General features: G+C 38.2%; 3 protein-coding genes across 3 annotated transcripts in view; 1 reads left to right on the forward strand and 2 right to left on the reverse strand.

The window, feature by feature from the left end:
• LOC310933837 (ATP-binding cassette sub-family C member 4-like) overlaps window positions 1-2,203 on the reverse strand; it is a gene marked incomplete at both ends in the record, with an annotated part of 47,335 nt that extends 45,132 nt beyond the window's left edge. Inside the window, 3 exons of the mRNA XM_083897407.1 lie at window positions 167-287; window positions 674-784; window positions 2,130-2,203. Coding sequence (XP_083753533.1) covers window positions 167-287; window positions 674-784; window positions 2,130-2,203 — 306 coding nt within the window. The remainder of the gene's footprint in view (window positions 1-166; window positions 288-673; window positions 785-2,129) is intronic.
• Window positions 2,204-5,171: 2,968 nt separating this feature from the next.
• cldn10a (claudin 10a) lies at window positions 5,172-9,529 on the forward strand (the record flags this gene model as incomplete). The annotated part of the gene is made up of 6 exons (XM_083897525.1): window positions 5,172-5,391; window positions 6,551-6,712; window positions 6,819-6,900; window positions 6,982-7,086; window positions 8,703-8,826; window positions 9,419-9,529. 6 exons carry the CDS (start codon window positions 5,172-5,174, stop codon window positions 9,527-9,529), a joined length of 804 nt encoding a protein of 267 aa, XP_083753651.1.
• Window positions 9,530-12,317: 2,788 nt separating this feature from the next.
• Window positions 12,318-19,359, reverse strand: timmdc1 (translocase of inner mitochondrial membrane domain containing 1). The gene is made up of 8 exons (XM_083893832.1): window positions 19,333-19,359; window positions 17,561-17,904; window positions 16,418-16,583; window positions 16,244-16,332; window positions 15,947-16,014; window positions 14,326-14,404; window positions 13,125-13,235; window positions 12,318-13,033 (listed from the first exon to the last, which is right to left on the reverse strand). Exons 2-8 carry the CDS (start codon window positions 17,881-17,883, stop codon window positions 12,883-12,885), a joined length of 987 nt encoding a protein of 328 aa, XP_083749958.1. The 5' UTR covers window positions 17,884-17,904; window positions 19,333-19,359; the 3' UTR covers window positions 12,318-12,882.
• Window positions 19,360-20,012: the final 653 nt, after the last annotated feature.

Raw genomic sequence — 20,012 nt, forward strand, 5'->3', positions numbered from 1 at the left:
ACGAAACTTTCCATTACCGGTACTAATAAATGATATAGTTTTAGGCTTGTAAACCACAAGTCAGTGATTTTAGCATGCATGAATTTTAACAAAACAGAGCAGCATTTAGGAGGCAGAGTTTATGGCCCAATTCACATTCCAAAAACTGAAAACAGACAACACTGACCAGCAATAAAGTCATTGATCCAAGTGGTAGATATTCTTTCAGGAAGCATTTGATGATGGCACTTCTGAATTTGGGTGTCCTCATTTCTTTGGCTGCCTTCTGTCGCTCATTGTCCCAGAATCTGTCGTGTATATAAACCGTTATGTGCAACATCAGAAGTCAAGCAATATGAGTAATTGGAAGTTCACTTGGCAATAATACTTAAAACACAACATGAACATTTAACTAACAAGTGAGGCAAACGGTGCTGTAAATGGATGTACAAAGCATGTACAATATGTAACAGTGAGGTTTAGCTTTTATGTTTTATAATGGGAAGTGTGGCTTTTTAGACAATACATTTAGGCTGAATCCCAATTCCACCCCTTTTTTTCGAAACTGCATTCATGTTTCCCATATTTTCTGGATGTTTCAATAAATTGATTGAGGAATAATTGTACTGTATGATCATTATAGCACTGGTAAAACAATACAATACTGTGACAGAAACACAAAAAGCTTTTCTACCTCTGCATGCGCTGACCCACTATTTCCGACTTGTCCTCCAGAAGGACTTCATACATATCTTCTTCCTCCATCCTGCGTTTGCTTCCAATGAAGAATATAGGGTTGACCCAACTGAGCGAGGAATAATCCCAGAAGCCAGAGGAGCATTTGGAAAGAAATACACATAAATGCATCAAGTTAAAGTAGGGATGAGTGATGGGCTGCCAAACGATACTTTTACCACTGTGTACATTTGAAGTAGGAATGGAACCATATGGAAAGTTCATAAAAATGGTAACATATATATTCTAAATCACAATACTTTTGCAATAATCGCAACATCCTGCCTTAGATGTACACAGTGAAATCATTTCAACCTGTGTTTTGGTCATAAATATGATGATATGATAACAATAATACTACTAATAATATACTAACAATAATAATAAAACTAATTATCAGATGTAACAATGGAACTTTGTGTGAACTTTGCTTGCCCCCACTTCCTTAATTATATATTATTTTTATTATAATGTTGCTTAAACTCGTTAATGCGACATTCATTTGTCAATTTTATCTCATAATGTTTATTCATGCAAACTCAAACATTGAGGATGTATTTATTCTTACATGTAATACTAAATATTTAAATAACATATGAGCAGTCAAATGGGAGCTACTCTATGGCCATTATAGAATTGGTAGTTTGAGTGCTTACTAGGGCTGCTACTAATGATAATTTTCATAACGGAGTAATATGTTGATTCTTTTCTTGATTAATTAAGCATTCATTAGATCTATAAAATGTCAGAAAATGTTGTTGTTTTTTTAAAACTGGAAATGATGACGTTCTGAAATGTCTTGTTTTGTCCACAAAACAAAAAAAAGATAATTTTGTTCTTATATGGAGCAAATAAAAACCTTGTAATTAAAAAGTATGTGAAAATATGTAAAGAACAATAAAATACTGTAAACAGATTTTAAAAACTATATAAACTTAGTAAAAAAAAAACATTACACTGTAAAGAACCCACATTATAAAACAATATCAATATATAGAACAATACAATACTGTAAATAACTGAAAAACATAAGTTAATTAAAAAAAGATACATTACACTGTAAATAATCCTCTTAATTTTCCATCATTTTGCATCCACATGCGGCACAAAGTGCCCTTATTTTTCAAGCACCTGCCCCCCAAAATGTCTGTGCACGCCACTGAGTAGACGATTAATTTAGTAATGACTAATAATCGATTAATTCGAGTAATATTTACGCCCCTGTGCTTAATTGTATTAAGTCATGTGTAGAGGGCAACTGGTCACATTTTATTGGACAATATAAATGGCAGCAGTCTGATAAATGTCATTTTGTGATTGCTTTTTCCAATTATCTATATTTAATTCAATATAATTCAATAGTTAAAAAAAAGTTCAATACATTTAAATACATGACAACAGTTTGGTCAACTTACCAGAAAAATAACTTTGACAGAATATTGGCCGTCGCCGCTGGGTTCGTCTTGGGTTCTTTCCCGACTCTCTCCATGGCGCTTGTTCAGCAGCAGCTGTATCCGCTCAGATAGCCTCTGCTCCGGGTGTGGAGTAGAGCCGCGGAGGTAGGACCCACCACGCCGTGTGTGTGTGTGTGTGTGTGTGTGTGAGAGAGAGAGAGAGTTACAGTATGCACCTGGACACACAAGACACCAAATCAATGGAAGAAAAAAAAAAGCATTAAGTGATGACTGCTGCATCACGGACACGTGATTGGCTGGAAAATGTTGTGCTCTTCTGCTATTGGCTGCTCCGTCTGCTCACGTTCATGACTGGTTTAACAAATCTCATCATAAATGAATGGAATTACAATAAATGCCATTTTTAAATTAACCACCATAATTTAGTATTTTGTGTTTGGTAAATGTGTAGAAAGTGTTTTACTTTAACCCTGCTCCACACTGGAGAACTTTCAATTCTAATTACATTTAAAAACGTGTGAGACCACAGACACAACAAACTTTGTACGATTTTCAATGTCGAGACAAACAGGAAGCCAGAGTTCACCCCAAATTCACTCTTTTCCACTTTATTGTCTTTGTTTTCACTCTGACCACCTTACTGTCAATGATAATAACTGTTAAACTACACCATGCGGTCCTATGAGAACAATCTAATCACCAAATGTACTGTTGATATTAAAAAGGTCCCAGCACAGAACAGAATATGACAAACACACTGATAAAATGTGTAGAGAACAAGAACACGAGACAGATACAGAGTTCATGTTTGTGTGAATGGGATATAAGCAGATATGAAGCAGCTCTTCTTCTAATGTGACTAAATAGGTTTTGTAATCCACCAACCCAAGGCACCTTTGACACAAGAAACTCTATGTAACTTTTTAGTGACAGAGATGTGATGACACCATTTGCACAAAAAGACACCAGTAAAATGTACGTTAAGCCTGCATTCACTCAACCCCTGAGGTTAAGTATAGTCTGTTACTTAAGAAAACAAATGGGCAGGAAATTCATGAAAGTTTTAATATTTGTTAGCTCGTCTGAATAAACATAACTGTGCAAATGTCTTAGGGCATGGATTTATTTGTTGTGTGAACGTACATTATTTCTGGATGTCTTCACTTTATTGAACACATCAAGAAAGACAGAACAAAGACAGAGCATGAGCGAATGTTCACACGTGTTTTGTTTATTTTACCATTTGATGTATGTATTTTTTTATTACCATTAAAGGTGCCATATGTAGAATGTGGCCAAAAACAGTTACTACATTCAAATTCAAAATACCGAGGTCTTTTAGGTTTCGTTTTCTGAGGTGACTGGCAACCTGTGGTTGCTCGGCATTTGAGACTCTACTGACTGCAATGATTGGTAGACGGTGGTAGGTGGTGTCACATGCCAAAACATGATTTCAAAACATAAACATGATTTTCAGTCTGCAAAAGATTTTTTTTTAATCCAAATAATTTGTCTGTACTGTTGTTGTTGGTGAGTTCAGTTTGTTATATGAACATTATTCCTGAGTCTCTGTGACATATAAGGAGGATTTTATGGCCAGTTGCTTTAGATTTATTACATAACGCACCTTTAACTATTATTTATTACTCTTTTTTTTTCTTTTGCACTGTCCATATTCCTATTGTAAACATCACTGTTGACGACCATACTATAAAGTGTCTCATGATTTGTTTATTATCATTGTTGTGGTCAACAGGACTAGCTGACATTCATCTACATGTTTCACTTTTTCATGGAAAATCGCTCTGTTTGTCTTCGGTGTTACAAATTGTGTTCCTAGAAACAACTGTGGTGTGTGTATGCGTGTGTGTGTGAGGGGGGTGGGGGCCTAGGGCAAAAATTATGCACAGGGCCGGCCCTGCTCGTGGTGCAAGAGGAAGTGACAGGATCGCCCTAATCAACAGAATTTGCTATGAACGTCTGTCAAATTTGTAAAGCGAAATAACATTTTGAAAATACAGGTGCATGGTGGTGGTGAATAAATGCTTTAGCTCATCTGATAAAAAATGGGATGGACACACAAACTTGTTTTTATATTTTAGTGAGGACACATTGACATAACACTCTCCAGCTCCTTAACCTTAACCATCACAACTAAGTTCCTAACCTTAACCCTTAACCCTTAACCTAGCCCGAGCAGGTTTAAAGTTATGGGGCCCAGACAAAATAACCCACAAAGACAGGTTTGTACTGTATGTTTTGGACTTCACTGAGAAATAAATACAAGTGCTTACACACGAAAACTAGTTTTCATATCTTAATGAGGAAAGATCATTGACAAAGTCCCCACAGTGCACACACACACACACACACACACACACACACACACACACACGCACAAGCAGATAAACGAGGAAAAGCCTTGAGCTATAGAAGCAGTTTCTACTCTCTGCCACTTGATGGCGCTGTCCCAGTGTAACACCAGTATAAAACAAATATGTGTTCTACCTTTTTGACCAATCTTCATTCATTTAGTGCTGAGGACTTGAAACACCGTAGAACACACAACATCACTCACTAATCCAATACACGATACAATCTCTCCGAGCTTGTGTTCCCTCTCTGTCAAAGACTTTTCAGATCCTTTCAATTAAAGACTTCCTCTCACTGCAGATCCCATTGCAGACACTGCGTAAAGTGATGATTGGTGTGTGTGTGTGTGTGTGTGTGTGTGTGTGTGTGTGTGTGTGTGTGTGTGTGTGTGTGTGTGTGTGTGCAACCGTTTACCCTTCCATCACTAAACACAAACACAACGCACACAACAACTAATTGTGAGTCAGTGAATGATGTGCATTGAAAGGTATTGGCTCTGAGATGTCGATGCTTAGCAGAGCAGGTGAAAGGGAAGCAAAATTCTGCAGAACTGCCAATGCTGACGCACCTGTCCGGGACCGACCCTCCCACCTCCTCTCTGACACTTGTGAGGAAAAGATCTCTGTCCTTTTCCCAGCACAGACCTCCAGGAGGTCCTGAGGGAGAAAAATGGGCAACATGGCAACAGAGATTGTGGCCTTTCTCCTGACCATCTCTGGCTGGATCCTTGTGTCATCAACTCTGCCCACAGATTACTGGAAGGTGTCCTCTGTGGACGGGACGGTCATCACCACAGCCACATTCTGGTCCAACTTGTGGAAAACTTGTGTCACTGATTCCACTGGTGTGTCAAACTGCAAGGACTTCCCTTCAATGCTGGCTCTAGATGGTGAGTTCTGCTCACGATGATGGTGAATTACCGTCATAAAATCTTCAACCTTTGTTGTTTTTGTGGATGAATGACGAGCATTGTAATCACATGCATCTGGAACTTGATCTTTCTTTTTCCGACACTGGCTCCAGGCCATAAACAAAGGCCACATTTAAAGCTAAAGGCCATCACAGCTGAACCGATACGACATCCTAATGTGTCCAAATAAAGCAATCTGAGAAAGTCATACAGTCACACAGTGGTCACCATTACCTGATAGTGGCAATTACCATCTGCTTATCATTTTCATTTGTATTAAGTCACTTTAATGCATTCACGTAGTATCATTTAATAGTTAATGAGGTGCAATCTATAGAAGTTTTGCACCACATAACATAGATTGAATGGATTTAACTAAAAAAAAAAAAAGTCTTACTGTTTTTTAGAAAGCTGCATTTTTTTCTAAACCTGTCCATAAGACTATTCAAATGGCCCTGAGATGAATCAGATGGGGGTATAAAATGTGACAATTCTATTTGACAATATTTTCTCGAGTGATGGTGGAATCTCTTGTCTCACGCCACCCGAATATGTGAACTAGCAAACCTGATGTAATGAGCTTGAGTTGTGATTTAAAAAGCAAACATACTCTTGACAAAGGAAATTAAATATTAAATAATATGGAAATGATGTGCACAACACTAAACTCACAAGTTCTATTACAGCAAAGAGCTCCAGACTGGTTGACTACAAGATCATGCAAATCATTTAAAAATAACTTTCAGAGATTAAAAGTGCTGCCCAAGGCAAGAAAGCTAATTTGATATCTTAATTCATTTAGGTTTATTTTATAGAAGGGCAATTGAGTTACTATGGAATAGTGTCAATATGATTTTACATCTACCTTACTTTTGAGGTAGAAAATGCTTTCTCATGCTACTTTTGAGGGCTATATGTTAATTTAAATGGTGTTTTATGCATATGTGAATGACTAAATAAATATATGGATATGCATGTAATGTGTATTCTTTGATTTGGTATTTGCTCATTGCATCTGTGTGAATCAGTCAAAGTACAACTATTGCAATTCACGAGAAGACGATGCTTTACATCACAAGCCAAACATGTTTACAACCACTAAAGGCACTAAGGTTGTCCCCACCTCCCTGTCATGAAGCTTATATCCAGGTGTGTCGGGGTCTGATGATCACTGCTGTGTGTCTGGGCTTCTTCGGTGCCGCCCTCGCCCTAGTGGGAATGAAGTGCACAAAAATAGGAGGTTCAGAGACAACCAAAGCTCGTCTGACTGTCCTCTCCGGCTTCCACTTCATCATCAGTGGTAAAATCTGCATTTGATCGATAAAAACAGGAACTCCTTCCATTTTGTTCTGGTTAGATTTTAGTCAGGTTGTTAAATTAAAAAAAGCTTTTATTTCTCTCCATAGGCCTGTGCTGCATGATTGCATGCTCGATATATGCTCGCAGGATCACAACTGACTTCTTTGATCCACTCTTTATTGCTCAAAAGTAAGTTTTCGCAATCAAAAGACAGATTTGATCAACAGCCGGATCAAATGTTATCGTAATTATAATGTGTCACCTTCTCAGGTTTGAGCTGGGAGCTGCTCTCTTCATCGGCTGGGCTGGATCTGTGCTGTGTGTCCTGGGAGGCCTTGTCTTCTGTCTCTCCCTCTCTGAAGGATTCGGTCTCAGGCAAGAGGCGAAAGCTGTAATTCCACATCTGTCATGAGCTTCACAGACTTCGAGAAAATCGGACTTTAAACGGCAGAGTTTAGAACACTAAATTTAAATAATTACTTAAACTGCAATAGAGAGAAAACATCCAGTAATCTTTTTCAACATCTTGTCTCATAATTACTGAACCTGCAGGCCAAACGCATGATTGCCAATGATGGCTGAATGTTTCCTTTGTTACAATGAGGACATTTTAGAAGTGAAAGTCACCTTGACTGTGCACAGGTACTTGTACAAGTATTGTATTAAACAAACTAAGAGGTTTCTTTTTTTTTGTTGACATCCTGGAGCATCATTTTCATCATCACTGTGGGGTAACAACATTAAAACATTAAATTATTAAAATACATAAGAAGACATTTAACAAGCAAAAATCAAAACAGAGCCTGTCTAATGTGGGGAACAAACCTTAACACTGTGTTATCTGTTGATTATAGTGATTAGTAAGTAGTAAGTAGTCAAATATTTAAAGATTTATTTTTGCTTCTGGGTGAATTTTGGAGCAACCAGAAAACAATTGTTTTAAATTACCTGTTTAAACAACAAAAATATCTCAGTTTTATCAATTTTGTCCCCTGGTCAGCAGGGACATCTGATGATCAACCACTTTGTCAAATTTCTTGTTTTATTCATCCTCTATTTAGCCAGGAAGTTCCCATTGAGATAGTAGGTCTCTTCTTGCAAGGAGTCCTGATAGCAACATAAACAGTACAAAGTTATGGAGACAAGACAATTTAGAGCAGAATATAAAAGTTAAAAGGAGGTGATTAAAGGAGAGTAAAAAGAGAGATATAATAAAATGCAGAAGTATACAGGCATTAATCCCAACCCCTCAACCCCCTGTTCTTCTTAATGGTGACTGGCACATGCGGCTCAAATATTATGGCATGGAAAAGATGACAAAATAGCCCTGCTATGCATCCTACTGTTAAAATTGACATAGCATGTAACCATGTTAATGTCAGAATTTACCTTTCAAAGAAAAACCTTGGCGGTCCAGTGTTTGAGGATTAGCGCCATCTCATGGTCTCTCTCCACTCTGCGCTCACTCTGCCATTTCGTCCTATTTATTTGATGGTTTGGGCTTCAAGTTTATGTGGATGGAGTCGTTCTTAGATTGTATAAAATGCTTTAATCTTATCAACAGGTTGCTGAAATATTTATGGATTTTTGGTTTGTGGCTATTTGCTCTTTTTGGACAAACTCACTTGTTTCATACATGAAAGATGACCAGGAGATGACCAGTAATAAATAACTGTACCTTTAAAGAGCGACCTTTGTTAGACCACATCCTGTGGCAAAGATTTTTACACCTCATCCAAAAGTCCACAAATACAACTATAACATCAAAGTTGGATTGTATAGACACAGCTTCTCTCTATTCTTATGTCAAAAAGATGTGTCACACCTGCTTGTTTCATACTTTTCTGATATCAGGGTTTCATGGAAATGAAAACATGCTTCTATTTATCCACAAAGAACATTTTACCATCAGCGACCCAACAGTTACTATGTTACCTCAATTGCTAAGTTACCCTAAATTTTAATTTTTATTCTTTTTTTCTTGTTTCCAGAACTGAATTCTCCTACAGTGGAGCTGCATCTTTTGTGGACGCTCGCAACAAGCACAACAAGATGACCAACAGTCTTCATAAGGAAACAGGGGAACCCTCGAGGCAGTTTGGAAAAAATGCCTATGTGTGAAAATAGACTCTATTAGTCAGTGTGTCAGTGTGGTCTCAAGAAATGAATTCACTTGGAAAGAGTTCACTTTCTAATCTTTTGGGCAACAACTATGTAAAAAATAATGCCAAAGTATTCAGTTATTGGAAAGTGAAACTCAAACTCTGAGGTCGCCTTCAACAAACCACTTCAAATATTGATTTTGTATGACAAAGCTAAATATTATGTTATTTTTACCATGCAATATAGTAGACGTTAACACACATATGCATGCTCGATTTCTTTTGTTAACCACATGTAAATGTGACCCAATATAATTTTAATAATAAAAAAAACATTTCTTTTTAAAACCTGAGTTGAGTTTAATAATAATAATTGATTGCTTTAAATCGATAAAAGCATCCATATCATGTATTTTTCTCAACTGAGCTTTCTTCTGCTCCTGCTGATCTGACCTCCAAGGGTCACTACATCACATCTGACCCCACAGAAGCAAAGCTGGAGACTCGACCGGAGGTTTCCCCTCTCATCAGCCATCCATCTGCACCTGGGAATTATTATCAATAGGAACCCCAGGCTATGTTACACAAAACCTCCTGGCCCACAGGTTGGATACTCAAAGCACCTGACGGGGAAAGAGCAGTTGGCCTGTGCTTTCCACAGCACTGCATCCGTAAATAAGTGTCAGGTGTCCACGGCTCTGCTCAACGCTCCCTGACATAATGATAGTATTGTATGGTTTAATATCTGCATTGCTTTATTGTTACGGATAATTAAAAACACACCAATGTAATTCTTCAAACTGTTTATATTCCAGAGGAAATGTTTAATCTAAGTAACAGGTCATGATTGATTCACCTTCACAGTAATAACAGTGAATGCCAGTGTAATGTATGTCCTATTTTAGGTGAATTTATGCAAAAAGTATGGATGGAACCAAAAAGGTGCTTTCAAAACTTTGGAGCCAATTTCCTGATGAGAGGCTGAGAAATTCCACTGAATGAGTGAATAATAAATGACAAACTGGTGGAGTAAAGGTCAACGGGCCATCAGCATCCTCGAGGGATATGCACTTACATTTCTTCCTCTTAGTTAGTTAGACTTTGCTGATTATGGAAAAATGTTGCATGGCAGTAAACTGTACCTACAGGAGAAAATGTGTAATGTCTGATGTGTTGATTGTAAAACGATTGACATTGTCAGGCTTCTATACCTGATATAAAGAACACAGCATGAGGTGCTGCAAGAAGGGATCATGACTGAGACAAAGTTGGTGAACACTTACCTTGATATGGTATTTTGTTGGTAAAAAGGCTATTGTAGCAGGAACAGGACAAAGCTTGAGGCAGATCCATGATTCCTCCCTCCATCCATCCAGAACTGCAGTCACACCACCAGAGAGCAGCATTAAGACACATTTAACAGTGCACAGATCTGAGGAAGCTCCTGCATATGTAGACATAAGTGCACTCTGGAACAACACAGTCACTTTGCTCTTGTACTCTATAAAACTGGGTCAGCTCAGATCAAACATAAACATTCTTTTGTTCATTTTTTTTCTTTTTCACTAAACAAAGTAAGGTTACCCAAGGTCCACCATTCTATCTCCCCACCACCACCAATATCTTAGTCATAAGCCAAGAGGACAAGAGGGGCTCTTTCATCCCCGAAAGAACATTCATCACTCCCAGTAAATCTCATTAGCTCAGATTTATTTCTAATTAAACAGCACAAAGATGTTCTGAAGTAATTATTAGACCCACAGTACAGCGTGGGTTTAATAACTAGTGGCTTAAAGCCACAGCAGCAGTGCTGTTGCATTTTAAGGAGCATTTAAAGGTCAGAAGTTTATTTCATAGACAATAAAAAAACAAAGAGAAAGAAGTATTGGTAAATGTGATGCTTTCAAATTAATTTATTGTAAAATCTATTTTATATATCCTCTCACTTAAATACTAAATATGTCTAATCTGGTGACTTTTAGCTCTTAAACGTTATAAGACAGAATCAAATTACATACCCACTTCTGAGCCGTCCAATCAAATTTAAACACGCAGTAATGAAACACCAGGTCAACTATTGTGTTTCATGTGGACATGTCATGTGACAGAATCTGGTTGGGACACTCTCATTTAAATGTTATCTGTGTTAAATGTTTGGGGAACAAACCCTGATGATGTCAGGGAGATGTTATCAGTGCTTTGACTCAAAGACTTTTAGCAGAAACCCAGTATTTAGGGTTAGGTGTGGAATGTCAAAGATGGGGACAGTTACAGAGCACAGAAGGTCTAATATATTTGACTTTTTTAATGAATTCATTTCAGAAATTACATATAGTTTTTTCTTGTATTATATACCTTTTGACTGTCCAGTTATGTGGTAGAACAATACCAAGTGGTCTGGCTGGATTATTAGAAGAGCATTTCTTTCTTATTCATAAACATTTTTGTCACTTATAGACTATGACTACTTAATGATTAGATTATTTAATGAATGATTTTATATCTTATTTTCTGTCAATGTCAACACATAATGCTTTAACTTTCTCACTGAGGGACCTTAGTTAATTCACCTGTCCTCATCATTCTCTGCTGAAGTTTTCGGTGCATGATTTATTTATTATTATTTTTTAATTCAGTAACAGATGTGAAAATATAGTGAAGTAGTACTTACAAAAAAAAAACATACATGAGTAAATGTAATGTATTCTAACCCACTTCTGCTATGACTACAATATTGGGAAATGTCTGGAATATATCCAGATGTAGTCTCACTGTTTTATTATTATTTTTTAAAAATGTTACTTTTTACATAATACACAATGTGTTTACCTGAAGTTATCTTCCTGAACACGCCGTGCTCTGCCGAAGTGCCACGTTTCCTCAATGAGCTTTGATTGGTTGTCCGCCTGCATGTCAGCAGTCACTGCTGGATGCTGAGCCGCAGCTGCTGCTGCTGTGTCACATCTTGTTTACACCAGGGGCCAAGGCTGCGTTTGACCCAGTTGCTGAAAAGCCCAAGAGGCAAAGTCAAAAGCGCACTGCACATAAGAGACACTGCAACAAGAAAGAGGCTTTATTCACACAAAGGACTGACATTATCAAATATGAGTTGAGTCTCGGTAGGTCAGTGTGTCGTAGCTGTGACAGTAAGACTGGAGAATAAAACTGAGCTACTGCACTTTCACATCTGTGTTCAGTCTTTTTTAAGTGGACTAGACTTTACTTGATGACGTACTTATTTAAGTCTTTTAGCATCTGCTAAGATGGTGCTTAAACTTTTATTCATGCAAATTCCCCTTCCCTCTTAAACCAGCTGTAATTACATCACAATGTCTGTAAGTACCCTCTGATCACAGAAACAATTGCATGCAGTCTCTGTACTGTAACACATACCAAACAAACAGCGCTATAGTACATTTACAAACTGAAGGACGTTTTATTGGGTTTCATCACGTCACGTACAATGCAACATTATGAATTTGACTTTAGATCATGATGGTTGTGTTTTACACAATTAATCTAATAACAATTGGCAAAGGCGGTCCTAAAATCATGAGACCAAATCCTGCAGATTCAAACTAATCCTGAAAAACCCTAATGGCTGACTGTTTGCTGTGGAAGGAACACAGTATTCTGATTTCAGACTTCCCCTGTACTTTTTCATATTGACATTTCATTTTAATCAGCAGCATAGAAAATAACTGTAGCCATGTAATATGAATCTGATCAACGGTTAAGTGGTTTGATTATTTCGGTAAAATAAATAATATCAAATTGTGTATGTTAATGTAAGATAGTAACTGATGAACTGTTCACTTGTAACTGACTGACTGTGGGTGGATGTAAATACAACACAGTCTGAGCACACAAAAGCTGAATATAAATAATTATGGGCCCCTTGACAATTGATTTGTGAGGTACAACAATGTCTTTAATCTTTAATGTGAAGCCATTTCAATTCTGGTGCAGAAATGTGTGAGTGTCAGAGTCCAGGTGAAGAAGTGACCGGTTAATCCTCACACTTATGTGAAGTCCCAGTTGGAGAAAACAGGTAGTGAGACAGCGAATGTCACTGGCTGCTTGAGTCCAGAGATTTGACCTCATTCTGTGGTAAACTGAGCAGTTCCTGGATTCGCTCCATGTCCTTATTTGTTTCCTCTTCCTGAGAACCAACATTCAGATCTCCCATCAGCTCATCTGTCAACTGCAAACGGGCCGCCCTGATGATTTAAAAGGACAGTAACAGGTTACTGAAAGAAAAATTAATGATCATTTCTAATTTCCTGCCAGTAAAATGCAAATGTCGCTTACCATTCTGCGAGTCTGAGCTCATAAAGTTCCTTACGCTCTCTCCTCCTCCTCTCTCGGACAGTTTCTCCGGCCAGAGACTGCATGCTGACGATCAGAGCACCAGTGGGAAACCTGAACAGAGTTATTATTCTTTATTAGAAAAGAGTATATTTTAATTAGAATACAGGGTTACTTTTGACACCATCTCTAAAAAAACAACTTATTTATTTTACACACTGGCACACTGGACTATCAGGGAAGAACTGTATATATTCTGAAAACATATTATTGTGTAATTTGTTATGTAACAAACCTTGTTGTCACATTAAAATGCTATATTAGCTCACATTATACTGTCCCACCCCACCATCCAGTCACACCTCCACCACATGCCGGACGACGGGATGATCGTGGAGTGAGATTTGGAGCGTGATGTGCTTTCAGATTAGCTGCCTGCTTTCATTTCACCCACTTCTGCCCCGACTGCACCTGGCACAGCCGGAGCTGAGGCTGTTTGTGCACATCAAAACGCTCCAGGTGGCTGGTCACTGAGGCAGAAAGTGGGAGGGTGAGAAAGAGGTGGAGGAGATGCCAGTGTAGAGCCAAAAGGAGAGCAGACCAGGCCTGAGCCAACATGGAGCGGATGATCATAGAATTGATCCAAACCAGCCCCTCCAGTCTGTTACACCATCAAACACCTCACACTCAATCACCATTATACAATTGCACTCCAGTCTGCTCTTGGCTCTGCTAACGCAGCAGAAAGTGGCCAGAAGAGGAGTGAGAAGTTAGAGAAGAGGAGAAATGAGGGAGAGAAGAACAATTCCAGATCAGACTATTGTAGAAACAGAATGAGAGGAGTGGGGCAGTTGATGTCTTGGCCCAACTCCTTGCTCCAATACCCAAAACATGGCCCTCTGTGGTGCACATGAGTCCCACTGGCAGTGTGAACAGAGTTGGAGGTGGGGAGTTGGGGGGACAGAGGGGGTTCAGCTGGGCGACAGAGGGTAGCTGGGAGGGGTGCAGCTGGCTGCCAGAGTGCTCACTGCTCTTAAACACACAGGCACGGATGTGGACACGCATGAGCGAGTAAGCACGTGTCTGCACAGCAGCTCCTCACAATATATAGCTAAGACCACGGATGATTGCTGAGGGTTGTCTTTTTAGATTACTTACTGTATCAAAGTTAATGAATGATTGCAAAAACAGAAGCCAAAGTTACCCGAGCACTGCGCCGATGATGGTCCCTGCTACCATTCCTTTCAGGCCCAGGTTCAGTCTGAAAAGGCCTGCAGTGACAGCTGCTCACACACACACACACACACAGATACAGACACACACACTTGTATCAACATCAATCATAACTCAATGTGTTGGCAAATCTATGCTAATGTCTTCAAGCAATCCGTCATTAGGTTCAACAAGGTTCCATCATTAATGTCCGTGCCAGACATTTTACCACACATTAGGACAAAAATGACAACCTGGAGACGTTGTGGTTCATGTTTTGACATGAACAAGCGTTTGTCGAGTTCTTTTCATTCATTACATTGAATTGATTACTTTTAAAAAAAACATTCATGAGTTATTTATATATATATATATATATACTGTATATATATATACATATATAACTGCACCAGAGTTAGCATGGAGCTACTCTGCATTTGTCTTTCCTGAGCAGCAAAAAAAACACAATACTGTACAACTACAATAATCAAAACAATGCACATAAGCAATCAACACAAAGGTTACACTAATACAACACAGAGAAGTGTTCAGTGTTATCAGTGAGGGTTCCTTTTTGTCCAGATAATAACCAGAAGATTGAAGGTTTGTTTGAAGCCTCCTGAACTTCTGAATAACCCTTCAGCACTATTTTAGTTGAGAATGCAGTTTAGGGCTACAAACATCAACTAAATCTATTTTGATAATTGATAAATCAGTTTGAGTGATTCTTTTATTCATGAAAACAAGTTATCTCACTTTTCAGCTCTTCGATCTTGATCCATATCAAAGAAATCAATAAAACAGATTAATTTTGGTTTGTGGACAGATATTTGAGAACATCATTATTTAGAGGTTTGAGAAATACCATTCAACATTTTCTGGACAAAACAACTACTTAATTAATTGAGAAAAATAATCTAAAGATTAATCAATTAGGAAAATAATCTTTAGTTGCAGCCTTAATGCAGATTTTGTGAATGAGGACACCCCAGGCTGCTCTAGTGGATACTCTAATTCCACTGTTTAGAAAGTACAGACTAAAGCATTATGGTCCAGGACCGACCCACCAAAGGGTCCAATCCAGCCCGCAGGATGAATTTGTGAAAAATGTATAGTTAAAATCTAATCATAATGTTAAATACTATAATTTCAGTTCCAGATACCTGTGACTAAATGCTTTGTGCCTCTGTAGCTCCACTGTGATCTGTAACTTGTAATACACTGTAAATGATAAACTTAGACATAATATTGATGAAATTGCACTTATTATAAATATTTGTTCTTGTTGTTTATAGTTCATCGTGGCATTATTTCACTGTACAGCCTACTTGTGATCAAATTGCGCTGTATGTGGCCCCTGAACTGAAAGGAGCTTGACACGACTGCTCTAAGGGCAGAGGACGCTAATTGGAATCGATTATACTGTATAGTGTCTAACTATACAATATCTACACACAATAAAACTTCAGCTGTCAGCATTGCTGAGAAATGCAGGGTTGGTGTCATAAAAATCCCACATTAAAAGGTGTGTGTATGTGTGTGTGTGTGTGTAGTCTTGTTGTGACACAGCATGTGTCCTCAGTTTTCCTAAGACATCAGGCTATAAGACTCACCTCCAGCTGCAGAGTAATGACTGAGGGCATACTTGTCCCGGTACACAGACAAACCCGTGCTGACTGAGCTACAGAGGAAACACAGATGATAAGACATGTTCAAGGAGAATCAACTGGGATATCAAACTCTAACTGGCAGTATTACAGTATGATGGCTGTTAAGGCAAAGACATACTATATGCCAAGTGCTTGCTGCAGAGCGTACAACAGCCTTATTGTCTGATAAACATTTACTTTGTAACTGATTTGGCTCATGATACCATGTAATACAATCTATTACTTTTATTTTTTGCTTACTTGAACAAAGTGACGAACACAGCCACTCTCCAGCCCCACCTCCACCCGTATCTCACAAAGCCCCGGATAGCCGCATTGTGGGCTGAGCGCTGATTCAAACAGAAAATGTGATGAATGCTCCAATCAGATTCAGATACTCAACACTCACATGTACACAATACAGACTTTACTTACCACTGCATCCACACGAGTGGCATATACTTGAGCCTGGCTCATTTGGATATACCTCTGCCTGGCTTGATGTGCAGCTGGCAAGCCTCCATAACACAAGCCTGCTATTGCGCCCACGACACCACTCTTTATCACGTTGGTCACCTCCTCGGAGTACTTATGTGTCGCACTACAGAGAAACAAGAGTGAATAAAATGTAAACTAAAGACTCTATTAGTGACAAAAGAACAAAAAATTACCAATTCATGAACTTTTTTTAAACCTAGTATCATGATAAAAATCTTTAATAATATGGTGTGGTCAATTGTGATGGCATTTGATAGGTGGAAGCGTCTCCTCTCTCAATTAAAATACAAAAACTTCAAATCAAATACAAAAAGTATCATCTACTATAAGAACTGCAAATATCTGAAGAAGATAACCGTTTCATGTTCTTATTAATGAGAAGCTGGAAGTTATAATATAAAATATAGATGCATGGTTCTCAAACTGTGGTGTGTGTACCAACAGTGGTACACAAGCTTCCTCAGGTGGTATTTGGGGGGACAATCAGAAATACTCTAGTGTATAAATTATATAATACTAATTAGAGTCACCTTATCTCTCGCTCCATCTTAATCTAATTTAACTATACCAGTGTGAAGTATATGAGAGGACATTATTTTACTGGGATTACCTCCTGTGAAAAGTCTGCAGGTGACTTTGCTCAGCCTATTTACACCACTGTATTTTAAAGTCGGTGATAATGGAGTTACTTCGAGAGATCAATATTTTTTCAGGTGGTACATTGTATAAAAAGTCTGACAACAAACAAGACATTTAACTATTTGTTTCAAATCTTGGTGGGAAATAGCGCTCATCCTCCTATTTGATATGTACTTCCATCCTCTAATGAATTTAGCAAATAATAATTTGAAATGGTTACATATTTGTGAATACAATTTCCAAAGTGAGATAATAAAGTTGCTAAATGAGATAAATGAGTGCAAATTAATTAATATTAACTCAAAAGTATAAAACTATGAGGATGCACAGATGATCGTTTTTCAACAGCACTCAAAACATTTAGTATAGAGCTTCGTAAAAGGAGCATGAATCAAAAAAATAATGAACAGAGAACAATAAGAGAAAAATACACAAACGAACTCTCTGTCAAAAAGGTCCTTGATGCGGTCCCATCCCGTGTCTGGGAATTCTGGCGTGCCTAAGTTGATTGGCAGCGTGCTTGGATGGGAGTTGGGTGCAGGAGCAGGGCTGGTTGAGAAGGAAGAGGAGGAGGAGAGCATCTGTGCAGGCTGGGCAGCAGCCACATCAGCTGCATGGACCCTTGGGACCAGGAAGCAGAAGGAAAGAGGCCTGGCACTCTGGAGGAGGCCCTGCAGTAAGCCGGTGCTCAACATGCTCCAAGGGGCTGAACATGCCTGCCATCTCTGCAGGGTGAAGCCAGTTCTCGGTTGCTCTGGATGCATCACGCTTCATCTGGCGTTAGACTGTAGCAAAGAGGCAGAAACACACAGCCATGGGTTGGGATGTTGTGCACACTGCCTCGACTTAAACCCCAGCCCTAAAACAAATAGCCTCCAGGCATATGAAACCTTGGCAGGGCTGCACAGGCTGTCAGACTGAGCAGCTGTTAAATGGTGCAGTCTTATCAAAACACACTGAGCACACAAGCTGATTCTCAGAGAATGGATTTCTTTCTTGACTTGCGCTGAAGTTTTCAATGCACTGCAGAGAACCAAAGATTCCCTGAGCATGTTGGCTGCTTCAGAGTAAACTGGAAACCAATGACTGACTGTATCTTCAGGAATCTAGCACTTAGAAATAACAGTTTGATGTAATCAAATGGAAGGAAACGATTAGGAAAATGCAAACCAAAAACACACAATGACTTCCACAATTTTGGAAGATGAATTTGAAATAAAGTGGAATATGGTTGCTGGCAAATAATCAAATCCAATTTGGAATATTTTAAAGATGCAAATGTTTTTCATTTTTTTTTCACACTTATTTTACTTATGTTTTGAAGAGGATACAAGGGATGGCACAAGATCGAAGCAGATGATTCACAGTGGCCGAAAGCCAAGATAATAAAAATGTAAGTTTTGATACCTCACTGTACTCTGTATTATAGTAGGCAGACTGTTAATACGAACTGGAAAGCAGTATTATGTACTGTATTCAATAATATAGATAAAATACAAGTATTTAAAAAGGCACCCAATAGGTGAAAGAATAAGAGAGCAACAGTTTAAGTGAAGTTAAATATAATATTAAACACAAAAGCAAGCAATTTAATATCATTAATACCAATCAAAATTACACATCACAATATACCATATGAAATTACAAAAACCAATAGAAGATGTAACTGTACAATACAATATAGAATAAGCGAGTGTGTAACATACAATACATACACGTTTCTCACTTCGTTCTATGTTGTCTATATTTTAAAACGCATTATGTAAAAATATGGGAGACTTCTCAGAATCATCATCTGATTACTTGCACCTGTGTTTTTAATACTGTGACCTGTTAAACTGGCCAGCTTAGTTTTGTATATGAATATAAGAAGGTAAAGGTGTTATACTTGCTGACCATGCCACGTTGATAAACTAGGATTTTAAAACATGTACTCGAATTTTACGGTATAAATAGTCACTGATGTTTGTGTGTTCACATGCTTAAGACAAGCAAAATCTGCGGAACATAAATATGCCTGTCCGATAATGGGAGCACGAACGGTACATGTTAGCATACTTTTAGCCATTGCGATTTCACAAGCGGAAAACAAAATCACCAGCGCGCAGTAAAACATGTCTGTAAAACTAACGTTTTCTTTAATATGGCACAAAAGCTCCGGTTACTGCTCTTTATTTGATTATCCCATGGTTTGTCCTTCTGTTGTTTCTTACCTGACTTTCCGGAAGCTAACCGGCATTTCGACCTTTGACCGCAATGCAGGCAGCTACACAACACAGCGCCCCCAGGTGGTGGAGGACTGGTCATTGCATTAATTTACTCGTGGTAATAATTACTCATGTTTGAAAAACGGCACACAACCCAATGACAAAGATACAAACAGTTTATTGGCCTAAAAAACAAAACTGCTGAATAACAACTTGATATCACATGATCAGGCACATGATCGCAGCTTATTGGTCAAATCAACATTTAAATACACCTTTAGACCAAGACATGACATTAGTTCAGTGTGAATACTACAACATATTCAACACCGTTCTGCATCAGTTACATTTTTCAACACACAAACATATTCACATGACCTTTTCCTAAATATGAATAAACCCACATATCAAAATAAAACAAATCCATTTACTTTTGGCACTTGTGTGAAATGACATTAGTGATTCTTTTGTGCTTTCATGTTATTAAACTAATGTTAGAACCTATTCAAATACAAAACGTTGACACCGTTGCATAAAATGTGAATCAACTACACAGTGTGAGAGTTAGTAACAGTTTCTCAAGTTGCCCAGCAGAGGGCGGTGTAGCAAAATTGATGTTGGTTCTCTAGCAACGCTTATGAAGGCATACACACACAATACAAAGAGAACAAGTCTAAAATACACTG

This window comes from Microchirus variegatus, assembly GCF_963457635.1.
Source record: "Microchirus variegatus genome assembly, chromosome: 1".
In the NCBI taxonomy this organism is placed as follows: Eukaryota; Metazoa; Chordata; class Actinopteri; order Pleuronectiformes; family Soleidae; genus Microchirus; species Microchirus variegatus.

What these genes read in the sequence shown, in the direction of transcription:
- timmdc1 (XM_083893832.1), bottom strand. Translation starts at nt 17,883, where the DNA reads ATGCATCCAGAGCAACCGAGAACTGGCTTCACCCTGCAGAGATGGCAG. An exon ending in CCACTCGTGTGGATGCAGTG is followed by an intron (nt 16,333 to 16,417) that starts GTAAGTAAAGTC and finishes TGTTTGAATCAG; the next exon opens with CGCTCAGCCCACAATGCGGC. An exon ending in TCATTACTCTGCAGCTGGAG is followed by an intron (nt 14,405 to 15,946) that starts GTGAGTCTTATA and finishes GTGTGTGAGCAG; the next exon opens with CTGTCACTGCAGGCCTTTTC.